This window comes from Poromitra crassiceps, assembly GCF_964638095.1.
Source record: "Poromitra crassiceps genome assembly, chromosome: 26".
NCBI classification, from domain to species: Eukaryota; Metazoa; Chordata; class Actinopteri; order Beryciformes; family Melamphaidae; genus Poromitra; species Poromitra crassiceps.
The window spans coordinates 7,040,333-7,067,796 of NC_139640.1; the positions used below are offsets into that span (position 1 = coordinate 7,040,333).

A 27,464-nucleotide genomic window follows, 5' to 3' on the forward strand; every position below is an offset into this window, starting at 1 on the left:
CCAAATCTGATTTGTGAACTTTAGTGACCTATTAATGACTTTATCCAGATTGGTTTTATGAGTCTGGACGCTCCAAGTCTGATTTGTGTCACTTGTCCCAAACCACATATGGAGGTAGTTTCCAATCTGCTTTCGACTGATGTGACTTCAGTGCGGACGCGCAGATCCACCAAATCTGATTTGAACGTCACTCGCAACTCGTCATCAAATGCTTCTGCGCAGGAAAACCACGTCACCAACGTACGTATTTACTGACGCCCACGTCGTTACCATAGCAACCCATGCAGATAGGCTGTTTAGGTCTGGACACACAGATCCGACTTGAGAATCAGATTTGTGGCAGTGCGGACACACTCCCAAATCAGATTTGGGAAACCAATCAAGATAATGATGATTAATGACTTTATCAGCAAATCGGATTTGCCTGTAATGTGAAAATGGCCTTAGATTCCCAGGTTGGACTACTAGACTAATGGACTGCCTGTTACATATTAAGACAGACTTATCTTATTTTGAGGGAGGAAAGTCACAATTTCCCCTGGTTAATCATGAGTCACTCTAGAACTTTGTTGTTATCAAGTCAGCTGTTGGTGGAAAGTTAAAACAATGAAGCTAAAAGATATAATAGCAAATATTCGTTTTTTGGAGCTTGAGCCTTGAGAGGCGGAAACAACCTGTTCGACATCTACAGCCAACACAAATGAGTAGGATCAGGTCAATATTAGAGCCGAGGCGGTCCTCCCCAGGGGGGCTCCAAGCAGTTTCAGGGGAGGCTCAGTGAATGGAAGTGAATAAATAATTACTTTAGTTCAGATAGCTGAAATGTTTGAGTCAGAGTCAGAAACAAATAAATGCATTCAGCAGAACCTTTTTATGTATTTGGTGTAGTCTCAAGTCAAACAGCAATATCAGGCTATCTTGGCTCAATTATTGAGTGTCTATCGATCAAATAACAATCACGATCCCATAGGCATCTAGGAATTAAGCGAAAGTAAATAAGGAAACTGTGCGGGGGGGGGGGGGGGCGCAGTTCCCTCTATATTCGTAGCAACCACTTTTGCTATATCTATTGAATAGGTCAAATACATTCATTCCCTCTCTTTATAGTGGCCTGCATGTAGACTACTTCACACACTTTTGACAAGCTGTCACTGATTTTCATCCATTCAAACCTTTATTTAACCAGAAAATAGAAACCCATTAAGACCAAGGTCTCTTTTTCTTTTCTTTTTTAATATTTTCCCCCCTGATTTTTTATCCCCCATTAGTGCTAATTTTAATTTATTTATCCTGGTTGCTGCTCCACCCTCTGCCGATCTGGGGAGAGCTGAAAACTGGCTCCATGCTTCCTCCGAGACATGGGCAGTTAGCCAGCCGCTTCTTTTCACCTGACAGGGGAAGCTTCACCGGTAGGACATAGCATGTGGTAGGATCACGCTATTCCAACGAGTTCCCCTCCCTCTGAACAGGCGCCCTTAACGACCAGAGGAGGAACCACATTAGCAACCAGGATATTGCATGTTTTGGTGTAGGGTTCCTATATGAAGGAAACCCCCGGGAGGCACGGGAAAAACATGCAAACTCCACACAGAAAGGCCCTTTTTGACGACCCCACCCGGGCGGTGGGCACTCGAGGACATGCGGACGGGCACGCATTCCTTCAGCATTCACAGCGTTCCAGGTGGGAATCGAACCCAGGACCTTCGAGCTGTGAGGCGACAGCGCTTACCACTGCACCACCGTACCCCCCCAAGGTCTCTTTTTAAAGGGTGATCTGCAGAAGCGTCATGCCCATTGTAACTGAGGGGGCAATTGCCCCCTCAGATTTTTGAGAGGTAAATTTTTTTTTTTTTTTTTAATAAACATAGGCTATAGGCTGTGTATGGTAGTTGAAACATAGTTTCAAGTTTACGTTTATGTATGTTTGTAGTTAAAACAAAAACATAAATACTGTATAGGCTACATACAGTACAACACAAAAGGCTGTTATTTACCCTTTGTCGCCACCTGGTGAGTAAATATATATAACTAAAACCATTAGAATTGACAACCGGTCCGCGACTTTTTTTCCCATGTATCTACCAGTCCTTGGCACAAAAAAGGTTGGGAACCCCTGCTCTAGAGGAAAGATTTCTACCTTCTGAAAAGGCAATACCAGCCAAAATAAACATTGTGTTACATTGCTTTGAAACATGTGGTCTCCCTTTTTTGTCAAGTCCATTGAGCCTGGGCAGTGGCAATGTACTTAGTCTGGTGATTATGGATCTTTCCAGGAGGCTGAGCAGTTTGGAAAATAGCCTTATGGTTACACCTGCTCAGTCTGTTAATTTAAAATGAGATATTCCTCTAAATCTGGCTTCCAACCCCCCAAATTTTTTTTCATTTTCATTTTTCATTCATTTTCACATCAGACCAAAATACATGTACACAAGTACAAAACACAGTACAAATACAAGACTACTGTCAATAGACTACCATCCACTCAAATTGGAGAGTATTAATTACAAATTCACTCAAATACAAGCAGAAATAAAACAGTACAATCAAACATGCCTCAGCATAATGAGAACAACTAGTGGTAAAGAAGAGTGCTACACATCAAAACAGGAGCAGCAAGTGGCAAAAGGATTTCAGTTATTTTATGTTTGAAACTATACAAAGAGATCAGAGAGGCCAGCTTAAGACAGGTCTGAAGGTTGTTCCAAGACCAATAGGCCAAAATAAAATAGACTACTTTTACTTGCATCGGTCCGCACGGGTGGCACTTTAAAACGCACCCAGGTGCTGGATCTGAGATTGAGAGAATTCTGAATAATTTCAAACTTAGAACAAATGTAACATGGAAGCTTGCCAAGAATAGCCTTATACATAAAAACATAGCAGTGTTGCAATCTGCTTGTAGCAACTGAAGACCAACCAACCAAAGAGTACAGTGTAGGGATGTCACAATATATCGTCCCATAATATATCGCGATATCAAAACATGACAATATGTATCGTTGAGATGAAATCTCATATCGCGAGAAAAAGAAGCTGAACATGATGGCACTGATCTGCATCTGATTGCATGCTCGCGCTCCTTTTCATTGCTTTGTTTGAACAGATGAGGGACGTTACAGACACGGAGGATGAAAATGATGAAATGACTCAAATTAGCGTGGAGGATGCCCCCTCAACTTACAAATCCATTGCAAAAAAATATTGTTAAAATATCGTATCGTATCGTTATCATGAACCCAATATCGTGTATCGTATCGTATCGTGAACTGAGTGTATCGTGACACCCCTATGAGTTAGTGATAACTCTCAGAGCAGCATGGTAGAGCGGGTCAAGTTTAGCTAGGGCAGTTGGGACAAGCAAATCTTTCAACTGTGTCACAATAATCTAGCTGTGACAGAAACAGGGCCGTAACCAGCTGTTTGCGGGAAGAGGGTGAAAAGCATACTTTTACTCTGTAAAAGAAACCAATTGTAAACTTGAGTTTCTCTTGACTAAAACATCGACTGTGTAAACAATTAACAAATAACGTTTAGAGCAGTGGTTCTCAAATGGGGGTCCGGGGACCCCCAAGGGTCCGTGGCACTTTGCGAGGGGGTCTGCGAAAAGTTCTCAGGAAAAATAAAATAAAAAAGTAAAATCTTTTTTTTCAGTGTACAAAATAATGTAAAAAAAAAACATCGAAAGTAGTTACAGTGTGGTGAAATTAACATAGAATTTAAATGTCAAACAATTAGTTAATTAGGCAAAATATTATTTTCAATTTCCTTTTTGTGCACACTTGTGGAAACGTATTTCCCAACAGTTACTTTTGCTTTCTACTAAAACGTTGAACCAACGTCACGACATCCACGCAAGTTATGAGTGACAAATGACAGGAAGCAATGGGAGCAATGCCATTGGACAAACACATTAGCATATTTTCCCAGCAAGCCTTGTTCCTTCATAACTTTTGACAAGAAAGCAACCAAATTAAATAAGTGGTGGCTAGAAATACATCTATTCTGTGTCCATTTAATGTCATGATAATGTTAGTTAGACTGGATTGGCTGAATGTTCTCCAGCTCTCTCGCTTTATTCTTCCACAGGTTTGATCTTGATGTGGATGCCGTTGAGTGAGGGAAGTATAACTCTAGGAATGATCTTGGGTTTCCTAGTGGGGTCCTCTATCAGCTGATATCTCCTCAGTGTCTGGGCTATCACCACTTTCATCTCATTCATGGCAAAGTTCTGACCAATGCAGTTCCTAAGGGTCGAAAAATAAATGAAGGTATTAGCAACGTGAAGAACATCAAGATTGAGGTCCGGTACCATGTAACTGCATATGACCTACAGTTGAATAGACTCACTCCACTTTACAGGTCCGGTACCATGTAACTACATATTAACTACAGTTGAATAGACTCACTCCACTTTACAGGTCTGGTACCATGTAACAACATATTAACTACAGTTGAATAGACTCACTCCACTTTACAGGTCCGGTACCATGTAACTACATATGAACTACAGTTGAATAGACTCACTCCACTTTACAGGTCCGGTACCATGTAACTACATATGAACTACAGTTGAATAGACTCACTCCACTTTACAGGTCTGGTACCATGTAACTACATATTAACTACAGTTGAATAGACTCACTCCACTTTACAGGTCCGGTACCATGTAACTACATATTAACTACAGTTGAATAGACTCACTCCACTTTACAGGTCTGGTACCATGTAACTACATATGAACTACAGTTGAATAGACTCACTCCACTTTACAGGTCCGGTAACATGTAACTACATATTAACTACAGTTGAATAGACTCACTCCACTTTACAGGTCTGGTACCATGTAACTACATATTAACTACAGTTGAATAGACTCACTCCACTTTACAGGTCCGGTACCAAGTAACTACATATATTACAGTTGAATAGACTCACTCCACTTTACAGGTCCGGTACCATGTAACTACATTGTAACGGGCACTGCACTAGTTTGAGGAAATGCAAATAAGGCTGGAAACCTGAAATAAAATAAAATATGAAGATGCCGGTGCTGTTAGTGGGATCCAGATGATTAGCAGATATGTATTTGCATTCAGTTCAGTAGAAAGGAAGGCAATAAAGCAAAACAAATTATTACTAAACCTTCTCAAAATACATGCAAGGATATGTTTCATATTACACAGGACAAAATAATTGTCCACATAATTATATACCTATGTACAGTATATACCTAAATCTATTTTGAGGCCTAATCTCCTAATTAGAGGAGTAAAATAAGTAATCCAGTTGGTATGTTGATTCCTTTTTCATTTGAATTAAGCCGAGGTTACACAGGGTTCAATCTGTTTATTGTTTATGCTAATCCCTCATAAAACCTAACAGCTTTTTTTTGTATTGTTATGTCAGTGATTAAGGGGCTGGAGCTGGGCTACCTGCTCATAGACTTCAGACAGGTGAACAACAGTGAATAGCTGTAACGTGAGAACCTGAGTGCCTGCTTCTCTAAAGTAGTGGTTGAGTCACATGGTGTCAGGTGTGGACAAACCTGGGGCCAGCAGAGAAAGGCACAAAGGCATGCGGTGACCTGTTTGAAGTGTTCTCTGGCAGGAAACGGAGTGGGTCAAAGACCTTTGAGGGATACAAGATAAAAAAGAAAGAAAGAAACAGAAACGTCAGCGTGATCTTGATGTCGTTATATAATTGCCAGACAGAGCCAAAAGTTGTAACTCGTTTATGAAGTCATCTTTATATTTTCAAATCTTTATTTATCCAGGGGAGGGTTGACCGAGCATGTGTGTTTTTTTTTATAGCTGTGCTCAACTTAACACAGTTACGACAACGACACACCCACACCTGGGAGCTGGCCAGTGCCACAACAACAGTCTCCTACCATTGAAGTAACTGGAGGTTAAAGGAAGAACAATCCACCCTCAGATACTATTACACTGTTAAATAAATATAAATGAAATCAAACTCTACTGTAGCTGTACTGGAAATATCTCAACATGACGTGACACTGTTGGCACATTTGGCCAGCAAGGATGAGAAAAATAGACCACCAACAAACAAAAAAATACAAGGCACATTGCCAATAGCTGTTTACCAACAGTGTTAAAGACCCTGGAAACTGAAATCCACAAAAACCTTCTAACTATGTAATTTAGGGTCTTATGTGAGTAATTATACGCCTCAAAAAGTTTGAGACATTAGTTTCAACCCAAATCCTAAATATCGCCATTTCATCAATATTTACAATTTTTCTTGAGGCAGGTTTGAATTTGATTTGTCGAGATTGGAATCAACACCCTCCAGTGACACGCGCCCTATTCTGCCCACCAAGGGTTCACTTACACAAGGGTTCTCCCAGACAGTTGCATTCCGGTGAATCCCATACGTACTGACTCCAACAAGACAACCTACAAAAAGGAAAATTATTGAGAGAATATTATGTTTTGCATGCAAACAATGCACGATTATGGTGCACCTGTGCAAACAGGCCATAGCCTCAATATGTTGTGCGAGTTAAATTATAACATATCTTATGACAAAATATGCTTATTGCAAAACCATTGCTAGTGCTTTATGTATGTTGGAAAACATGCTGACATGAGGGGTGGGGAAGAGGACTAGAGCACTTACAGATGCAGAACCAATAGAGTTAGTTAATCATTTAACAGTTGGAGTAAACACTAAACAGGTGAGGTTAACTAAAGGTTATGAAGGCACTGACAGCCATTGGTAAATCAGTCTTACTCGGGGCGTTCCAGTGGCTAACCGAGTACAGCGTGTACCACAGTGATACTCAACTTGCGGGCTGCGGGCCTGTGTTGCCCGCGATGGAATTGCAAAAAAGAAAAAGAAAAAAAAAAGATATATATATATATATATATATATATATATATTTACAGTGCACCTGAACACAACATGCAAGATTGATTTATGCATCTATGATTTAGCTGCTGAATTGTCAAATACCGCCGTCTGCTCGCTACCCAGGCACTTATGTATGTATTTAACCTAACTAACTATCCGGTGTGCACAACATTGTCAGACTAAACTCCGGCTGACACCCCAAAAACCTACAATCCGCTACAGAAAAATGTATATTGATTGTTTATTAACTGGCCCCTGGCCTTCTATCATTTCACGAAAGTGGCCCCCGGGCAAAGCAAGTTGAGTATCCCTGGTGTACCATAAGGCTCAGTCCTTCCCCCAACCCCTCCCCTCACTCTCCCTCCCACACTGTCCTGTCTATCTCACTATGTCTGTCTAATAAAGCATGAAAATGCCACAAAAAAACAAAACAAACAAAAACAAACAAAAAAACAGTCTACTCTACTCTGTAGTAAATAGTAACTGACATATTCAGTATTCAGTCCACCGGTTTCTAATTAGACACAGAAATAATGACCTGCAGGTACAGTCCTTCCATCAGAGAACGTCATGGGTTTGGTTAGTTTCCGAGCGATCCCTGGTACAGGAGGGTAAAGACGGAGGGACTCTTTAATGCACATTGTGGTGTATGGAATTTTGCTGAGATCCTCCCTAAAAACAAAATACATACCGTACATCATGTCAGTATTATTGGCAAGCATATATTCCAATAAGTTAAGAAATACATACTAAGAAAGTATGTATTTCTTAGCATGCGCTAGTATGTATTTCTTAACTTATTGGCAAGTATATATTCTAAACAAATGGAAAAACTGTAAGCCTAGTGCACCTATTGTTACCTCACCCAAACGAGATGTAAGTAAGTAAGGAGATGAGGATGAACGCATATGAGCTACTACATCAAGTAGATCTTCAGAGAAATCGGAGGACAGGCACAGGTGGCCACTAACAGTATGGCAATAATTTGAATGCAGTGGCCTACCACTGCATGGTGTCCTTGCCATCCAGGGCGTGGACGATCTCCTCCCTGCAGATCTGCTGGTGTTCTGGGTTGCAGGCCAGACAGTACAGGGTGAAAGAGATGCCACTGGCTGTGGTGTCATGGCCCTCAAACATGAAGGTGTCCACTTCTGCTCGTATATCCTCATCTGACAGACTCTGTTGATTTTCATCCTGAAGTAGGGATAACATGTAATCAATCAATCAATCAATCAATCAATCAGATTTATTTATAGAGCACATTTAAACATGACACATGTCAACCAAAGTGCTGTACATAGGGTAGGTAGATACACAAAAAAAACTCAGGCAACATCTGGTCAGCAATCATCGGGACACATAGGCAAACAAGGCCTATCTATTACTTTAGCAGTAATAGATAAGATAATCCAGAAGCCGGTGTAGTATTTGTTAAAGTAATAATAATAAACTTGATTTGCCACGTGTTTTATACAGTATACATTAAAACAATGATAAATGAACACCAATATAATAAATAATAAAAACGGCAGACTGTGGCCTAATGATGCTCAACGCTGCAGTGCGTGGTTGAGCATCATTACGGAGGTGGAGGAGGGGTAGGAGTGGCTTAGCCCAGCAGGGGGCGCATGCAGTATATAAAGCCAATTAATAATATTATACTCTGTCTCTTACAGTGAGACTGGGACTAGCAGTGATGAGAGGGGTACATTGGACTGAAAAGTCTAAAGACTGTTGTCTAGCAGAGGCTGAACGTGGACAAAATGTAGTTTTGTTCTCTTAGGGGCCATTCAGACCAAAAGCGTTTTTGGAGCTGCCAGCGTCTTTCTGCAATTCATCCTCTATGTAAGGACGCGCTAAACGTGCTCCTCTTTTAATGAACTCACCTGGCGTTTCAGCGCTGGTGGCGTCTGTTGTTTTTGGAGGAGCGCTGTGGGCGTTTTAAAGCTGAAAAAAGTTGAACATTAGAGGAAAAGCGCCCTGCTCGTCATTTCCACTCCTCCTACCTTCTCTCCTCCCGAAGGATTCAGCACCTCCGCTGCTGCCAGAATTAGCAATAATCTGGCTTTTATGTTGACAGTGAACAACATCAAACAGACAAAACCAGCTGGCTACCGTCCGTGTGGTCGTTGTGTTCTGATCTGTACTGCACGCGACTACAGGGGTAAACAAAACGGAGCAGAAAAAATCGCTCTGTCTTACTCTGTCGTTCGCAATGTCCTGACGCCAGGTATCCCAGCATGCTTTGCAAGGTGATGAGCGACGGACAGCAGCGACGAGAGGAGGGGCCATTTTGAAATCAACCAATTGAAGACGGAACTACAGCAAGGCAGCCAACCGAGCTGCAGCAGCGGGGCAGGGCTGGCAGGGCGAAGGAGAGTACATTGCCCTCTATCGCTTTCGGTGGGCGTTAACCCTGAGTTCAGCATCCCTCAGTTCCAATTTAGATTTCCAGGGGGCGGTACCAACGGGCAAGGCAGACAGGCGCATGGTAACTGTTGTAGAATGGAATTTAACCACTTGAGGAAAACCACTTGAGATAAAAAGATGGAACCAGGAGTCGTTAGAAGTTGTCTTAAATGATGTATTAATATATATCTCTTGGCCAAGAGATGCCCTCTTGTATATTCACCAATGGATATCGCGCACCATTGGTGACATCGTAATTCAAAAGAGCACTGTAGAGCAGAGGTTCTCAAATGTTTTTCAGCCAAGGACCCCTTACAAGATAGAAAATATACCGGGGACCTCCTCATTCTGATTTGCGATTTTGGGCTAAGCTTAATTGTTTCCACGCCAACGTGATTGACTTTTAAATTGATAGGTTTGTTAGATTAGAATGTAATCCATGAACCATTTTAGATTTACAGCATACAATATTTTTGTTGAACTAAATTATGAAGCTTTTGCAAAAAAAAAAAAGGTTTTCGTTTTATTTTCCTGAAAACTTTTCGCGGACCCCCTGGCAAAGTGCCACGGACCCCCATTTGAGAACCACTGCTGTAGAGTAACGAAAAGGCAACTACCTACTAGTAATACGGTATAATGCTTCTAACTGAATACACAAAGATATCATGGCTAGTGGTTCTTCACTGATATTACATTGGGTGAATGTCAAAATAATATTGTAAAAACCAATGGAGTGTGATTGTGATGACATACCTTTGCGCAGAGAAGGATGTCCAGAAAGTCCAAGTTTCGCTTGGCTTGAATTCGATCCATCTCCCTCGCTTCCTTTAGTGCTTCTTTCCGCTTTCTCACGACTTCCTCTACCAAGAAACACATCATGAGTATTTATATACATGTTTATTACAGGTTCACACAAGACATAGAGACACTGCATGAAATAGGCCACGCCCATCACGGGGGAAAAGCTGCGTTCATTTCCACACACCAGCGTCATTTTCCTTGAATTAAACATAGCTAAGAGCTGTTGTGTGGTGGGGCTGCGCAGACAACAAATGTTAAAGTTAAAGTTTTTTTGTACTCCTGAGCAAAACAAGGAAGCCATTGAGAATTGACGAGAAGAAATCTAGTTGTCAAGGAAGTAAATTGGAGTGTTCATCTTCCGTATATACGATCTTTTTGTGCAACACGCAACCATGCACGCGACATAGGAGAACGCCAGGATTGGAGGGGGGCTTTCCGTTTTCCCCCGTCTTGGGCGTGGCTTCTGAATGATGACGCGTTACGCAGTGTCTCTATAGGTCGAGGCCACGTCTCGTCATAGACGCTGGTTTAGCTGGCTCAGCCTGGCTGGGGGCGTGGTCAGGGTGGGGTAAAAACCCCCCGTTCTATCCATTCAGCAAAGTTAGAATTTAGCTGATAGCCCAGCCCAGGCAGACACGATCGGGGATTTAACCACCGCAGTAAACGCACATCTGAGCAGACGTCTTGTGTTCTGCTCTAGAACCCCCAAACCTGTAGTTTAGAGCCGCAGCACCGTCTTTTGGTGAGTCAGCCCATGAGATATATGGGCGGTTTTACCCCACTCGCACGCCAGCCGTTTAACATTTTGTGGGTGTTCCCAGACATGCCGACTGTCTCTATGGTGACATAACAGATTGTGTGATACATCTCAACCATGTATTGGTGAGAGTCACTGATTGCCATTCAATTGCCATTACACACTCAGAATGTACCTGTATGACTGCGAGCCACCCTGTTCGCCTTCCTAAACCTGAAGCCGTGTGGGCTGAGGTGGAAAAGGATATCGCTGTGGTACAGAAAGGTCCTGAAGCGCAGGTTCACCAGATCGCTGAGCTCATACACCGCTTTGATGTATGCATTTGTTCCGCTGAAATGAAAACATAGCATTAAAAAGCTTCATTCCCTTCCGTTACGATTGACACAGATGAAGCGAGGGAACAACTTTCAGAAGATGAAATTAAAATGAGGAAACTGTGGCCATAACAGTAATGACTGACCCCTCAGTCTGACAGTTGCTGTTGCAGCTGAAGGCACATTTCATGATGCTGTCCAGTGTCATGAGGCTGACATGTTCAAATAATTCAAATGACGTGTTGGTTTTGGCGTGACCCTCCCATTTGTCCTGGAAATAGTGAGAAAACAGAAGTGATCTCTCTGCAGGAGCTGAACAAAACAAATTCCCACAAATATCTCTATTCTCACACACTGATTTACTCAACCAACTCTGTTCACAAATACGTCATCTAGTTAGCATGTCATTTTAATTTCATCATTATTATATACCTTTATGTCACTGTATTAACTATTATTATTAAGTGTATAACAGTATATATATTATTGTCATGAACATACCAACATAGTTTTGGCTGAATCTGACATCAGTTTTACATATGGCTTCAAGACATCATAATGGAAACCTGGGGTCAGGAGCCTTCTGTGGCGAAACCACTTCTGGCCTTTTGACACCAGCAAACCATCTCCTGCGAGAGAGAGAGAGAGAGAGAGAGAGAGAGAGAGAGAGAGAGAGAGAGAGAGAGAGAGAGAGAGAGATTTTTATTGTCACTCCGTGGTACAAGTATCACGTGTGAAATTCTTGTGCTGTGGACTCCGTTTACAACATAGTACAAATAGCCTATAACAGGGCATATGAGTGCAAAAACAACAAGAGACACAACAAGCAATAAGGCAGTAGAGTGATAAGACAAGTCAGAGACAGTGGCATATTCACTGCACATAGGTGCACATGTCATGTGCATACTTTAGACGTGCTTAAACATTTTAAATTCGACGTATTTGACGTACAGGTGCTAATAGCATATACCTAATTAAACCATACAATTAATTAAACATACAATTAAACATTAGACATACATAATGGTAGCAGCTACAGTACGGTACAGTACAGCTACTACACTATTTGTGTATGTTAAGGAGTCTCGTGGCCTGCGGGAAGAAACTGTCCCTCAAGCGAGAGAGAGAGAGAGAGAGAGAGAGAGGAGAGAGAGAGAGGAGAGAGAGAGAGAGAGAGAGAGAGAGAGAGAGAGAGAGAGAGAGAGAGAGAGAGAGAGGCAGGCAGACAGACAGACAGACAGACAGACAGACAGACAGACAGACAGACAGACAGACAGAGAGACGCTAAATAAACAATTCAACTAATGGGCTGTGCAGATATACACTGAATGAAAAAGGCAATGTAGTCTTACCAATCCATGGCAGGAGAAATCTATACGCAAAATCATCTTTTGGCTCTGTTGAGAAACAAGAAAAATGGCCACGATGGCGATTCGCGATAAAATATGTATAGCCTAAGGCATTTTATATGAAACACTGAATGTGCTGATATGGTGCAAGTTCAAAACAATCACACACGCACACACGCACACAACACACACGCACGCACGCACGCACGCACGCACGCACGCACGCACGCACGCACGCACGCACGCACGCACGCACGCACGCACGCACGCACGCACGCACACACACACACACACACACACACACACACACACACACACACACACACACACACACACACACACACACACACACACACACACACACACACACACACACACACACACACACACACACACACACACACACACACACACACACACACACACACACACACACACACACACACACACACACACACACACACACACACACACACACACACACACACACACCTGTTGATGCCAGCAGGGTTTTCACATAATCTGGGTGGTGAAGATTGAGGAATGAGACAAAAGGACCAAACCATATTGGAAAAGCATAGGCGTATTGCTCTCCGAATTCCAGAATTTTGTCCAGATCTGTCCCATCTTGTTTAAACTGTAAGAGAAAAGAGACAACTTTTACTGAAAACTGAAAACTGAAAACCTCAACCATTTACACACTGAGTGAAATCAGTGTGTAAATGGTGCGCACTGTCAAAAAGCACCCCTCAAAAAGGGGTCGCCTGGAATTCAAAGGGGGTCGTCTGATTTAGTTTATCCCCACACCACATAGCCTACAATTTAAAACTACCAACGAGTAGGGTCAATCACGACTCACATGTAAAAGAAAATATTGAGTTCTGAGTTGAGTCAGGAGTCTGAGGATAAAGGCAGAATTCTGAAAATAAAAAGTTTGAATTCTGAGTTTAATCTCAGAATTCGGGGGGGGGGGGGTCACTAGACTTCTGAGATTTGCAATCAACATTTGAAAATACTATATTTTAGCATTTTACAGTCAAATCAAATTAATCTACCCTTTAAAAAACATTCTTAATAGCTTATGCCGCACGCTATTAACGTCTATAGGTAGCTACCTATAGGCTACCGGTGTAGCCTACTGTAGGCTATTGTAACACAGTAGTAGCCTGCAGGCAATTTGATTTCGGCAGCAAATTGATTTAGGCTAATTACCTCCTGGACATGTCCAAACAGCCAGTGTCTTGGTGGCCCCTGAAACGGTTCGAGATTTCGAAGCAACTGTCTCTGTTTGATAATCAGGACAGCTACTTTAATGACGACGGCAACTAAGCAAAGTAGTGAAAACAACAACAAGTGATGCATGATGCCGGGCAAATCCAAGAGAAACGATTTCATGACAGTTTCGATCAAATGCATTCTGATTAAAATGTTGCCTGCTGGCTGCTGCCTAGAATAATATTCACCCTGACTCACTCAGCGGAGGTTATTGGTCGTTTCCACAAGAGATGCCAGCTGTGTGCTGTCAGCGACTAAGAGCTAGCGAATATAAGAAGTTCCGGTGAGATTTTTCAAAGTAAAATAACGATTCGGCACAATTATATAGCAGACAGGGGCGATTGAAAAAGTGATAATTTTCCACATTAAACTAATAAACTAAGCATTTAAATGAAGCTATACAATACAAATTATGTTTCTGTATGACAATAACTGTTTCAATAACATTGAGAACGTTCTTCTCAGTATCTTAATAGATAAAAGCTGTTCACTGGAGGGCATAGCCTTTAGTGCTGAACGTCCAAACCGGAAGTGTTATATTCGCTAGCTCCGCAAACCGGAAGTCTTATATTCGTTTATATTCCGGAGCTAGAGATGCCGAACCCCGGTGAAGGTGAAGAGGGTATGACGTAGTGGTCGGTGGCCTGGCTGCACTACGGTGGGTCAGATCCTAAGTTAATTTCCAACTTTGTTTCTTCCTTTTATGGTGATTTGTATACCTCTAGATTCAATGACCATTGTGAAAATTGTGAAAATTATATCAATAAGGTAAAACAACATATTGCTACTATTGATGAGGACCTGAAAATGATATGTGATTCTGATATGACTCTAAATGAGATTAAAAAGGCTCTCTTCTCAATGAAAAAAGGACGGTCTTTCAGTGGAATTTTATATTCATTTCTGGGATCTTATTCAAAACCCTTTATTTTGTATGTATAAGGAATGTATCAATCAGAGAGAGATGACCACAACACTAAACTAATATTGACATGACTCTCTGTAGAGTCAAGGAGAGGGTCCTTGGTTCTGAAGTGCATCCTCTGCCCTTTCCCCCTTTCAATGCTCCATCGTCCAATCAGCTCCCTCTCCTAAATGTGTATGTGCTCTCTGTGGCAGCTACAGTGTGTTACCTATCAATCAAACCCCCCTGACAACTGCTCCCCTCATCTTTGAAAGGGCTTGCACAGCTTCCTGCTTAGATGTCCCCACCAAATGGTGTTATCTGTCACACCCTAAGATGCTAATCTAATCCTTTTGTTAAAACTCCTGTGTGTGTCCAGCTGTTCATTTATTGCTCCTCTTCCATGCTTCAAAGAGGAGCTTGCCTGAACCTGCCTGCCCCATTTGTTTCATTACCCTCAACTTAGTTAATTCCTCTTTAGTTAATACTGTTTAGTTAACACTACACTTCATAACTGCACTCCTCTCTTAATGATAAAATATAAAATAATATAAAATAATATAAAATATTAAAGGGTAGATGGGCCATATACCACAGCATTATTTCCATTATCCCAAAACCAGATAAAGACATTTTGTTAATAGACAATTGGCGACCTATTACTCTTCTAACTATTGACTATAAAATTGTGGCCTTGGCTTATGCGAACAGACTAAAGACAGGACTTAATAATAATGTTGCTGAAACACAGTCAGGTTTTCTTCAAGGCCGGCATATTAGTAATAATATCAGACTTATATTAGATTTATTGGACTATGCAGACTCAGTAGATTCAAATGCCTTTATTCTTTTTTTAGATTTTTACAAGGCATTCGACACCATTGAACACACGTTTCTTATGGAATGTCTTAAGTTGTTTGATTTTGGAAAAACCTTTATAGATACTGTAGCGGGTTGGAGTTGGGTGCTACTGTATTCGTCTATGTCTGACTGTGTCTGTGTGTTATACTGTTCTGTGCATGGGGGTTACCTGTGGGATCTGACATGTCTGTGGGGATTTACGGGGGTCTGTGAAGGCAGCTACAGCCAGTGGGTGGGGTGAGAGAGGGGTTCACCTGTGATTGGCTGGGGGAGGAAAGCTGTGGGGGAGAGGAAGTTGGTGTGTGGAGCCTGAGAGTGACGGCTGGGTGCGTGGAGAGCTACGGGGCTAGGAGATAGCTAGCGGGGTTTTGGTGTGTGTTGTGGGGTTTGTTTTGGCGTGGACTACGGCTGACAGTAGTCCTCGGACCCGGGTGAAACCAATAAAGTGCGGTAACGAGATCCTGACTCTCCGACTGCTTTGTGGGATTGTTACATTGGTGCCAGAAGTAAAAAATTAACGCCTTGGAGGATCGAGCCCGACCTGGCGTGGGCGGTTAGCTGTGTGTGCTAGCTGCTACGAACGGTTAGCGGTGTGTGCTAGCTGCTACGAACACCACGTGGAATGGTACGCGAAGAAGGACGCCCGTCGTTGGACGGGGGGGAAAAGGAGCTACCGACTCCGGAGTTGAGCTCGGTACTTGCCGGCATGGAGGCCCGCCTGATGCAGGAGATCAGACGGGTGTTGGAGATGACGCCTGCCTGGGCAGAGGAGCTGATGCGGTTGCTGCAAGAGGTAACGCAGCATGGAGAACGGCAGACGGAGGAGTCGCAAAGAAGAGAGTGTTGGACTTGTGGAGGGCATGGTCACCTGGCGAGGTGGTGCCACAGCAGTCCCGGGGGGCAGACCAGGTACGCGGAGCAACGGTACTGGGGGCGCCCGGGTGTCTGCTGGTCGTGTGGAGCATTCGGGCATCTGGCCAGGGAGTGTCGAGAGGCTGTCGAGGAACAGAGGACAGCGTGAGAGGAGAGACGTGCAGGCGGCTGGCAGGTGAGACTCTGCTGGTCGTGCGGTAGCCCTGGGCATTTGGCCAGAAACTGCACTGAGACTGTGGAGGACGGCCATCTGTGTCTGTTACACAGCTCCGCGACCACGATGCCCTGCTCTTCGCATCGGCCGAAGCGTCTCCGCAGGGCCCCCACCACCACATCAAAGTCCTTTTTATCGGCCATCGCCGACACGCACGTTATAGCATCGCCCTCGAGGGACATCACGAGATGGTTGGCTCTCTCCTCTCCCGACCAGCCATTCATGTCTGCAGCGACGTTAAACTGATGGCAGTACGCCTCCCACTCGCCTTTACCGTTGTATTTCGGGGTGCTCACGTCCTTCCTGCTTCGGCGGGCGCCGTCCCCCGCTGCCGCGGCCCGTGCCATAGCCTCGTCACCGGCGCGCGTGATAGCTTCCGTGGCTACGGCGGCTCCGGCGTCTGGCTCGAGCTTCACCCTCGCCATCACCTGGCTTTCCACGGCCCGCTCCGTCTGGGCCGCTGCGGGAGCAACTTTGTCCGCCTGCCCGTGCTTCTCCCCGGCCGCCTGGCTGATCTCCCGGGCTTTCTCTCTCTCCGCCTCTCGTCTTTTCCTCTTCTGCTCCATCCTGAGAAGTTTATTTACCATCTCGGCCGACAACGGAGGCAATAACTCCCCGCTTCACTTCTGACACCAATGTGATGATTCAGGTATTCGTCCAGGAATCAGGAGGCTTATAGTTGGTACAGGCTTTTATTCACAGTTATTGCATACAACTCTAGGCGGTTGTCACGCTCCTAGCTAGCTGCCAGCTTCCCCGCTTTCTGTTCATACCCACTGGCATCCCCTTCAGACCGGAAGTCCCACTTCCACCCCGTTCCCCAGGAACAACCCCACACATCAGTTCCTAGCTAAAACCCCGGATCGCTACAATATAATATATATATATGTGATGTATAGTTTTTGAGATATTAATGTTTGTTTGGCACAACTCATACTATTAACTGCCGCGGGGTTCCGCATTTCTGGGTGGCAACACAGGGGCGGACTGGGACTATAATTCAGGCCGGGCATTAGATACCATGCAGGCCAGGCCAACACACGCGGCACATATAATAAGTGAATATAATGCTAACGTGATGTTACATGTTATGTTACCTATTTGTTCACTAATAGAATTCAACATTGCCTAGATAACTGCAAGTATAATATGAAGACGTAAAAACAAAAACATGCCTCTGTACAAACACTTCACAGCTAACTTAATTTAAGGAAGAGTGCAGTGTCCTGTCTTGTCTCGTCTGAGGTTAAATGAAAATACAAAAAAATCTAACTAACTAATAAGCCGTATTAGATATTTCATATGAAAAGACGTTATTTTGTTTTTGTCATACCTGACAGTTTCGACTGCTTTGCTTCCTGCAGTCTTCTTCAGATATGTCTATATATATATATACGTCACAGCAACATCACGTGACGTCTCTGAAGAAGACTGCAGGAAGCAAAGCAGTCGAAACTGTCAGGTATGACAAAAACAAAATAACGTCTTTTCATATGAAATATCTAATACTGTAAACTAAGTCAGACGTCATGAACCTTTTTGGGATAACTAATAAGCCTCTGGGATTTATTGTGTTATCCTGATTTCCATTTTATATGCAGAACTGCTGTATTTCAAATAAAACAAATCAACTACAAGCCAAGTATACTTATACTTTCTGTATAAGGCAAGCATACTTATTTATACTTTTCTAATTAACTCAATTAATTAATTAATTAATTAATTAATTAATGTATTTATTTATTGGGATTGAATGGCATCACACGGGGGAATGGTTAACTATCTTCCACAGTCCTGGTGATGAGAGAGAGAGAGGGAGGCACACACAATAAGTAGTGCGGCTCTGATTGCCGACTGGGTTGCATGCACAGCAGGGGCGGTTCTAGGCCATTTTTGGGTGGGCTTTAGCCCACCCAAAAATAGTCTCAGCCCACCCAAAAAAACAGAGGCAAAAAAAAGTTTTTTTTTTTTTTTTTTTTTTTTTTCCTTCTCCAAATCTATGGTGGTCATTAGTAGCAGTTTAAAGTACATTTTCTCAGATGTATTGGTGTCTTTCTAGTCACACAATTTAATAGTCAGTGTTTCCCATACACTGATCTATTTGTGGTGGTACACCCTATATAGATTTTGACCCCCACAAATACTGCCACATATTAATTTCAACTAGTTGACTGCAAACTCCTGCCTTAGTGCTTACAGTATATTATTATCATGTCGGAATATTATTCCAGCCAATAAGTTAGGAAGTTCCCTTTTGATTTAATTTTACTTTTGTTTTGCCTTAAGCAAAATGTTACTTTACTTGAAACTCCCCTGAAGCGATTTTGGTATTATATATGCAAGCATAATTCTACCATATAGTAACCTGTATGCAGAATATATATAGTATATATAGGGAAACAATTATTTTTTCATCGCTGTAAAACCACAGAACGGTAAAGAAGATATTGATGTGTGTAGTTCTTCATAGATCTAGTCTCTTCATTTTGATCTCAAAGTGCGCCAGTTTGATCAATTTTTACTTGAAACTGTACAAAGTTTTCTTCCGGGGGGGCATGCCCCCGGACCCCCCTAGGGGTTCAGTGGTCCATGACCTGTAACAGAAAAATGATAGTGTAATAGGAAAATGTTGTTTTGCTGATGTCACAATACAATTTCTCTGAAGTGATATGGACGTTCATTTCAGGCCTGGTGTGGTCAAGGTGTTGCGTCATCTTGTTCCAGTGAAGACGGTACGGTTAAGGTGTTGTGTCTTTTGTTCCAGTAAAGAGACGCGAGTTTAATTTCAACAGCGAGTCACACCCTGACTTCTGTTATTGTCTGTGGTCACGGGTATGGCACTTGGCTAGAACAGTTATTTTCCACTAGACACTTCCTCTTAATGTAATGCTGGCCCCACCTTTTTGTTTCACTATAAAGATACATATCCTATGCACATTATGTTAGTTCTTCATAAGAGCACACTGTTAAGTGACTTGTGAATTACTCAATCAGCTGATTTATTAAAAGCTCACTTTCAAAAGACATTGACGTGTTTCTGCGCTTCCATCTTGTCTGGCACATTCAACAGGGTTTTTCCGCTACAGACTTTTGGGTGGGCTGAGCCCACCCAAAGCTCTGATGCTAAAACCGCCCCTGATGCACAGAGGTGGCTACTGGCTACCTGGCACTGGCGCCGGAACAAGGGGGACATGGGGACATTTTGTCCCCCTTAAAATTTGGTCCCCCTAAAAAAATTTTTTTTATTTATTTTTTATTTTTTTAATCTGAGGGGGCAACTGCCCCTGACGCTTAGAGCCCACTTTACACTGTTTACACAGCCTGTGATGCTTGTTAAAGCCGTGATCGTTGTGGGATTATTACACCTGAGACAGACAGACCCAGGGATCAAGTTACAGAGAGCCCACTTTACACTGTTTACACAGCCTGTGACACTTGTTAAAGCCGTGATCATTGTGGGATTATTACACCTGAGAGACAGACAGACCTGGACTCTGTACTGCACTCACTGTCATTGGCTGCTGCTATAATCGTATACGGTTATTGTTATTTTATTTTTGTGTTGAGATGACAAGTTTTGCACTGTGTTTCGAAATGATAATAATAATAATAATAATAAGTTCAGTGTTTCTGCCTGTGTTGCTGTCTGTTGTAGTCAGGGTTGGGGAGTAACGGATTACATGTAACGCCGTTACGTAATCTGATTACAAAAAAACGGTAACTGTAATCTGTCACAGTACATTTTAAAATGTGTAATCTAGATTACAGTAACGGGGGTATAGTAACAACGTTACAGGCGGGATTACATTCGCCCTTGCCTCTTCATTAATTTTACAAAATAACAACAAAAAACGGTGTAGCCTACTGTGACGAGGACGAGCGAGGCGGAGCAACAGCAGCAGCTGCAGGCAGCATTCATGATGACAGGGACCCGCGCCTGTGCCTCCTCCCACGAGTGCATTCATGTCATGGAAATATAACAAGCATTTCACTTTTACGTTCGCTCAGTGTTTAGACAGATCAAGCGTCTTCCATGGATTCTACTGAAAATGATATTTTCAGTAGAATCCATGTGGAAGGCGCTTGTGTGGGGCTGTCAGCTGAACGTTACGACCTGCCAGGGAGTGGAAAATCTGCCTTGAATTTCTCCGCCACCCGTGCTGACAAACGCTGCTCGTCTGCATGGGGCGAGAGGTTTTTACTTTCACTTAGTGTTTCACGTCGTGTTTCAAGATTAAAGCAACATGTTAGCAGAGTGGGTTAATGCAGCAGTTCTCGCGTGCACTCCCAGAGCAGCAGCAAGACGGAGGAAATAAATATAACACGAGGAACAGTTTCTCTTTCTCTCTCTGTGGTTCTTCTCCCATGGGGCTGTTTATTGACAATGACACTGGGTCAGAGAGACATACATACGTTTTCAGTGCATGTCATTGGCTGTCACCACCTGTGATGCCTTCAGGTAACATCCTAAATTACAACGCTATACAATTGAGAGCATATTTCTATCAACACAACAAGCTGCGTCTTCCACTCCACATCATGAAAAATACCCATAACGTAAATTAAAGTGGTCTTAAAAATAACTCTTGTTGTATTCTCCTTAACTTCATGTTGGTATAAACATTCTTATCTGGTTATCAATGGTAAAACATGCTTCATCTAGTTAAATAAGGGTTTTAGCTAGGACTCTTGACCAGGACTCCCTGGAAGAAGAGATATTGTATCCCAATGGGACATTCCTGGATTAAAAAAAAAAAAAGTAATCCAAAAGTAACTGAAAGTAATCCCTACTTTACTTTTAAATAGTGGTAATCGGATTACGTTACTAAGTACAATTTTTAACAAGTAACTAGTAACTTTAAGGGATTCCTATTTAAAAGTAACCTACCCAACCCTGGTTGTAGTGTAATTATAAAATGACCTAAAGGGAGAGCAGGTCACCAAGTGAGTGAGAAAAGGAAAAATACTGAATAATTACATTACTACAGTATAATCCTAATGTTAATTAAAAGTGAGATATTCATCTAAATATGGCTAAAAATCATCCAAACGTCCATAAAAACGTAAATTTTTCATCGGCGCCCTCATGGGCGCCGAAAAAACACCGCCCTTCGGGGGCCGTCAAAAAAAAAAAAAAAAAATATTACAAAAAAAAAAAAAAAAAAAATTGTGTCCCCCTTATTGCAAACTCGTTCCGGCGCCACTGCTACCTGGGGAACAGCTGGCTACCTGAAAGACTCCGACAGACACAAATCTACTGGAGACAGCAACCAAGAGGACGACACAGTACACCAATACACGACCATCACCATATAGGCCTACAGGTCACCCTGATGAACTAAACAAACACCGCTCTATCGTTGCATCGGCCTATGAACTGCGCTCAACGCCAGACCCAGCGCAGATCAGTGGGCGTGGACCAGCGCACTTGATATTTTGGTATCGGCGCTACACGCAGCATTAAGCATTACATCCACGCCTTTTAAGCGTAAAATTATGCACTATCTGCTCATTGGGTAAGTGCAGTAAACAAATCACATGCTTCACTTTTCAGCTCCAATTCCACGGAGCGATCCAGTCCGGCTTCAGAAAAGCCGAGGGCTCTGATCTCCCCTCTTTTATCCCCTCTGTCTGTCTGGCTATTATTCCATATTATTCTCAAACCAATCTAACTGCAGTTTAAATACTGCAAGCATGTAAATACGCTACACTATAGCAAGATCAAAGTGAAAAGAATGTTCTAAACGCATCAGCTAGAAAAATATAGCCTATCCCTATATGATGAGATTAATTAGATTGGTGAAAGTTTGTCCAGAATGATATCGTTTTCTCTCCCCTGCTGCACAGGTAGGATGATGCACATAAATATAGCCTACATTATGTAAAGTCATTGCAGAAATGTGTTTTTATTGTAAAACTAAATGTGAAGTAGGGCCAATTTATTGGAGCAGACATCACAGTATAGCACATGACAGTAGAAGCGCGTTATGCTGTAACTTATCTAAATCACATTAAATCGACGAGGGATATATATAGGCCCAGGATGACATATATGTTTCACATAGGGTTGTGTTTGGATTTCGTGATTTTATTTTGTCCAATATTGAAATGTTCTACAATAGCATGTTGTGGGAACATTACACATTATTTAGATCTATTTCGATGTACCTTTCTATCTATTTAGGCTAATTTCGATGCGATTTATTATCGAAATGTATTAGCCCAATGCATGCTGGGAGATTTCACATGTCTGGCTGTTGCAGGGAAGCGCAGTGAATGTTTGCCCAGAATGATCTCGTTTTCACTCGCATTCACTGCACAGGTAGGATGATGCAATAGCCTCTGAATGTCACGGGCTCAAAACTGTCATGTTAGAAAAAACTGTCATGTTGTTATACTACTGTATGTACGGTAGAACAACTGATTTTTTCTGAGAGAGAGAACCGGCGAACTTTTTTTCAAGCAGTCATATTGTGTCAGACTGATGAGCAAGAGAGAGGGAGTGACACAGAGAGAAGGGACAGAGGAAAGGGCAGAGGAGCGCTCCACGAAACCAGTGCACTGAATAGGCCTGGTTTTCAAAAGCGCTAAATTAACGCCAGGTAGGAAGATATCATTAGGCCGGTATTTAAGGCCGAAACACCCATTTTCGCCCATTCTGGGACTGCGCCATGCCCAGTTCGCCTAAAGCGCATTTCGGGTGTAAAGCCATGTTGATATCGTCCCGAGGCAGGCGCAAGGCACGTTTTTTTGCGTGTAAGGCCAGTTTTTGCGCCGAAGGCCTGTGGGAGAATAGGGCCCCATAACAGCGCCTCCCAGAACCGGGCCTGCTAGCTTCAGATGTCTGGAGATCACTGGAAGTGGTGAGTGATAATTTCCCCCTGAGACAGACTAATTTCACACACATAGTCAAATGAGGGATACGATACAAGTTGAATGCAACACTTGAGCGCTAATGTAGAAGCTATAGCTGTGCTGACTAAACCTAGTGATTAGATGTAACTTAATAATCATAATAACGAGCTGTGGTCACCGTTGACCTTTTTGTGAAAATGTATTTATTTATTTATTTATTTATTTATTTATTTATTTATTTATTTATTTATTTATTTATTTATTTATTTATTATTTATTTTACAAGCTTATTCCTTCACATGTGAACAGTTGTATTGGTTAATTTTGTTTCTGCCTTTTTAGGCTACTCTCTCCGACAGTTTTCGGAGTGCCAGTCAAACTTGGAACTTATTATCGACTGCATATATATAATGTCAGCCTATCTCTCTTAGGTTCACACAATGTGTCACTGAAATCAAACAGAATCCAGTGACATTTGAGCTTGGCAGATAAGTACTACATGTAGCCTATAGAGTTTCCCTCCCTCAAATAAATAGCAAATTAACTCATAGCTGTATAAAAATATATATATATATATATGTATAACCTTACTTAACTAAATGATGTTGCTTATAATTAAATCGTTCAAAAATGTGATGGGAATTAGGTTTGGTTGCAGGCCATTTCGAGTCTTATTTTCCAAACTAAAAAAAATGATGTCAAACATTCACATCATTTTCCATTTTACCTCGTCTATGGTGCCTCTATGGTGGCGCAAAGGAGAGAAGAAACCCCATTGAAATAATACAATGCAATAGAAACGGAAAACTTTGACAAGGCACCCATCAAACATCAATATTGCATCAATCGGCAACTATTACTGTATAAGGAGGGCCCAAGTCAACACATTCTTCTTAGCCTTATCTCGAGCATGATGGTGTAAACCGCAGTGAGTGCTCAACAGTATCTACCACACTTATACCAGAGGAAATGTTGTTATACAGAATGACAGATGCGTCGCAGCACCAAATGCGAATGCAACACTTGAAACACTGTATACATGTAAGCTGCCACATCATCAGAAAAAGTGTGTGGGCGAAAAGAGCCACCTTTTGTTTTCCTCTACATCGGTTGTTAGACCACTTCCTATGTGTCACTATGAACTCGGGCATGTCAGAACCCTCCGATGGAAAATGCTCAGTGTCTAGTCTTCTCTTTGTGTGAAGCAGGCCTAACATAGACAGGTTCCTTCTTCATCCATATTGTCTTTATTTTAGATTCGTTACATTATAGCCACAATGCAAAACATCGTTATCTTTTTATTGATTATTTGGAACCCATCTACTTTTACCTCAGGAAACAGTAAGTAGCCACTGAGTATTACCTTCTAATTTATTTGTGAAGGTTACTGCTGTAATACTGTATAATATTATGTTTTAGTTTTCTTATTTTCAGACAAATTAGAGTATGGTGTTATTTTACCTGCTGAAGGTTTCGGCTGTAACTACAGCCTTCTTCAGCAGGTAAAATGACATCATACTCTAATTTGTCTGAAAATAAGAAAACTAAAACATAATTTAAAAAGAAGACAAAATGAACCTAATTAATTTACTGTATAATATTTCACTAAATAGTAATACTGTTATAATAGAGGTTTTCAAAGTCTGACACTGCGGGTCTCCCCTCGGCCCAAGCCTGGAAGGCCACCCGCGTAGTTTACTTGTTTAGTTTAGATTCATTCCTAGATGCCTATGGGATTGGGATTGTTAATTGATCCCATAGACATTCAGTAATTGAGCCAAGATAGTCTGATATTACTGTTTGACTTCAGACTACATGAAATACATAAAAAGGTTCTGCTGAAGGCATTTATTTGTTTCTGACTCTGACTCAAACATTTCAGCTATTCTGTCATCTCCTTTTGTAATAACTAAAGTAATAACTAAAGTCATATTTAGCCCGCCTCCCACTTTGAAAACCTCTGCTGTATAATATTTCACTAAAATATTATTGACATTTTTCCTTCGTCTCTCAAACTGACAGCAACACCAGACAGTCGCCTTCACTTTTTGCTGGGGTGTCAAGCTGTGATACCATGTCAACTCTCAAACACTCACCGAGATAATTCACACTCTTTCAAGTGGTTTTATAGAAAGGATGACGTTAGTGCCCCCATCCAGATATCTTCTGAGGACGAACAAGGAATACGCCTTAAAAATGTCTTGGGGCGCAGAATGGATGTTCTGCGCAGTCGCTTGGTCATCGAATCTTTTACAGCGGAGGATGAAGGCACATACTGGTGTGAATATTGCATCAACCATAACTGTGATACATTTAAAACATCTGTCAGTCTGGAGAAAGGTCAGTGCTTTTGTAATTGTATGTTCTTGCCATAAGCTACCAGATAACAACCTGCCCTGCTTATGCGGGAGTTCTCTTCCGCTCTTCTCTTGGTCTCCATTTCCTAATGTCCTAATGCCCACATCCATCTTCTTCTCACTCTTAGAAGGACCAATTCACAGCGAGGAATTCAACATTACCGTAGACGCAGGCAGCAGTTTCACACACGCGTGTCCAGGTGATTTTACAACATTTGAGGCGAGCGAAAGGATCGCTGAAGCAAATAGCAGCAGTGTGGAGAACGCCACACGGATAAGGCCGATAAGACACTTTCCGACTCTCAACAACTCTCTACACATCTCGAATGTGACAAGAGCAGATGCTGGCAAATATATCTGCTGGATGAAGAGATGTAGTGGGCACGGTGACAATCGGAAGCTACGTTCTATCTACTTGTTTGTTTTAACAGGTATGGGAAACACATGAACCCACAAACACATATGTTCTTTCTATGATATTAAATTGCTCCATCTGGGCCCTTCTTGAACTAACTTCTTTCTCTCTCTCTAAAAACAAAACAAAAAAAAAAACGTACCAACTACTTACTAACTTAACTTTACCACTATTCCTTCAGAAGTTGTAGCTGTCATAGACTGTGTTGCATAGTTGATTGCTCTATTGCTGACAGAAATGTGCTATTGTAAGTCGCTTTGGATAAAAGCGTCTGTCAAATGACATAATGTAATGTACAGTATGTAATGTAATGAATGGTTTAACTTATTGATTGGTCATGCCACATTATAGATAATAGCACACATGGAGCAACAAAAGCCTCAAACAAAACAGCAGGTTGGTATCAAATATGTTTTCTTTGGCCCTGTCACTATTTTCTTTTTAAATGTTCAATATCACGTGAAAGAAATGACATGTCAGTACTTGAAACAGTGCATTTTGCTTTATAGATACGCAGCACGCTGCACATCGACATCTGACAGCAGCCATATATGGAACATCAGCGGTGCTCGCTTTTCTTTTAACGGCAGCACTTTTCGTTTGCCACCGACGACGAGGAAAGTGTGCAGGTAGGAAACGTTCTGTTCTTCATGTTTGTTGCCTGTTTACCACTGAAGCAGGCTGCTAAACAGGTAGGAAACGTTCTGTTCTTCATATTGTTGCCTGTTTACCACTGAAGCAGGCTGCTAAACAGTTGGGTCAAAGGCCGAAGTTTGAATGTTTGAGGCCATTTACACCTGGCGTTAACATGCGTTTTCTGCCATCAGATTGCAATCAGATTGTATTTGATCACTTCAGCCGGATTCCATTTACACCTGGTGTTAACATGCATTTTCTGCAATCTGATTGCAATCTGATTGCAGAAATGGTTGCCCTCTCAATCCGCATAAAGTTGCTGTATCCAGATTGAGAGGACACATTGCATTTACACTTGTGTTCAATGTGTACACAATGCATCCCTGACCACCTCCGGAGGTGGTTTGGCCGATCAGATTGCAATCCTTCTTCAATGCGTTTTGGGGGTGTTTACACCTGGCATTTCAATGCCACTACTTAAAGGAGTACTGATGTTGATGTGTCAGAACGTTTTAATCACATAACATATGCATGTGTTTTAGTGTTATAGGTATGTGTATTATATTATAGT

At 42.1% G+C, this 27,464-nt stretch overlaps 1 protein-coding gene across 1 annotated transcript; it reads right to left on the bottom strand.

The window, feature by feature from the left end:
- Positions 1-4,072: 4,072 nt before the first annotated feature.
- Positions 4,073-17,217, bottom strand: cyp4t8 (cytochrome P450, family 4, subfamily T, polypeptide 8; the record flags this gene model as incomplete). Its single annotated transcript, XM_083661473.1, has 14 exons — positions 4,073-4,244; positions 5,546-5,628; positions 6,352-6,416; positions 7,412-7,545; positions 7,877-8,067; positions 10,036-10,142; positions 11,016-11,170; positions 11,301-11,425; positions 11,656-11,783; positions 12,507-12,551; positions 12,996-13,140; positions 13,716-13,828; positions 16,218-16,327; positions 16,844-17,217. 14 exons carry the CDS (start codon positions 17,215-17,217, stop codon positions 4,073-4,075), a joined length of 1,947 nt encoding a protein of 648 aa, XP_083517599.1.
- Positions 17,218-27,464: the final 10,247 nt, after the last annotated feature.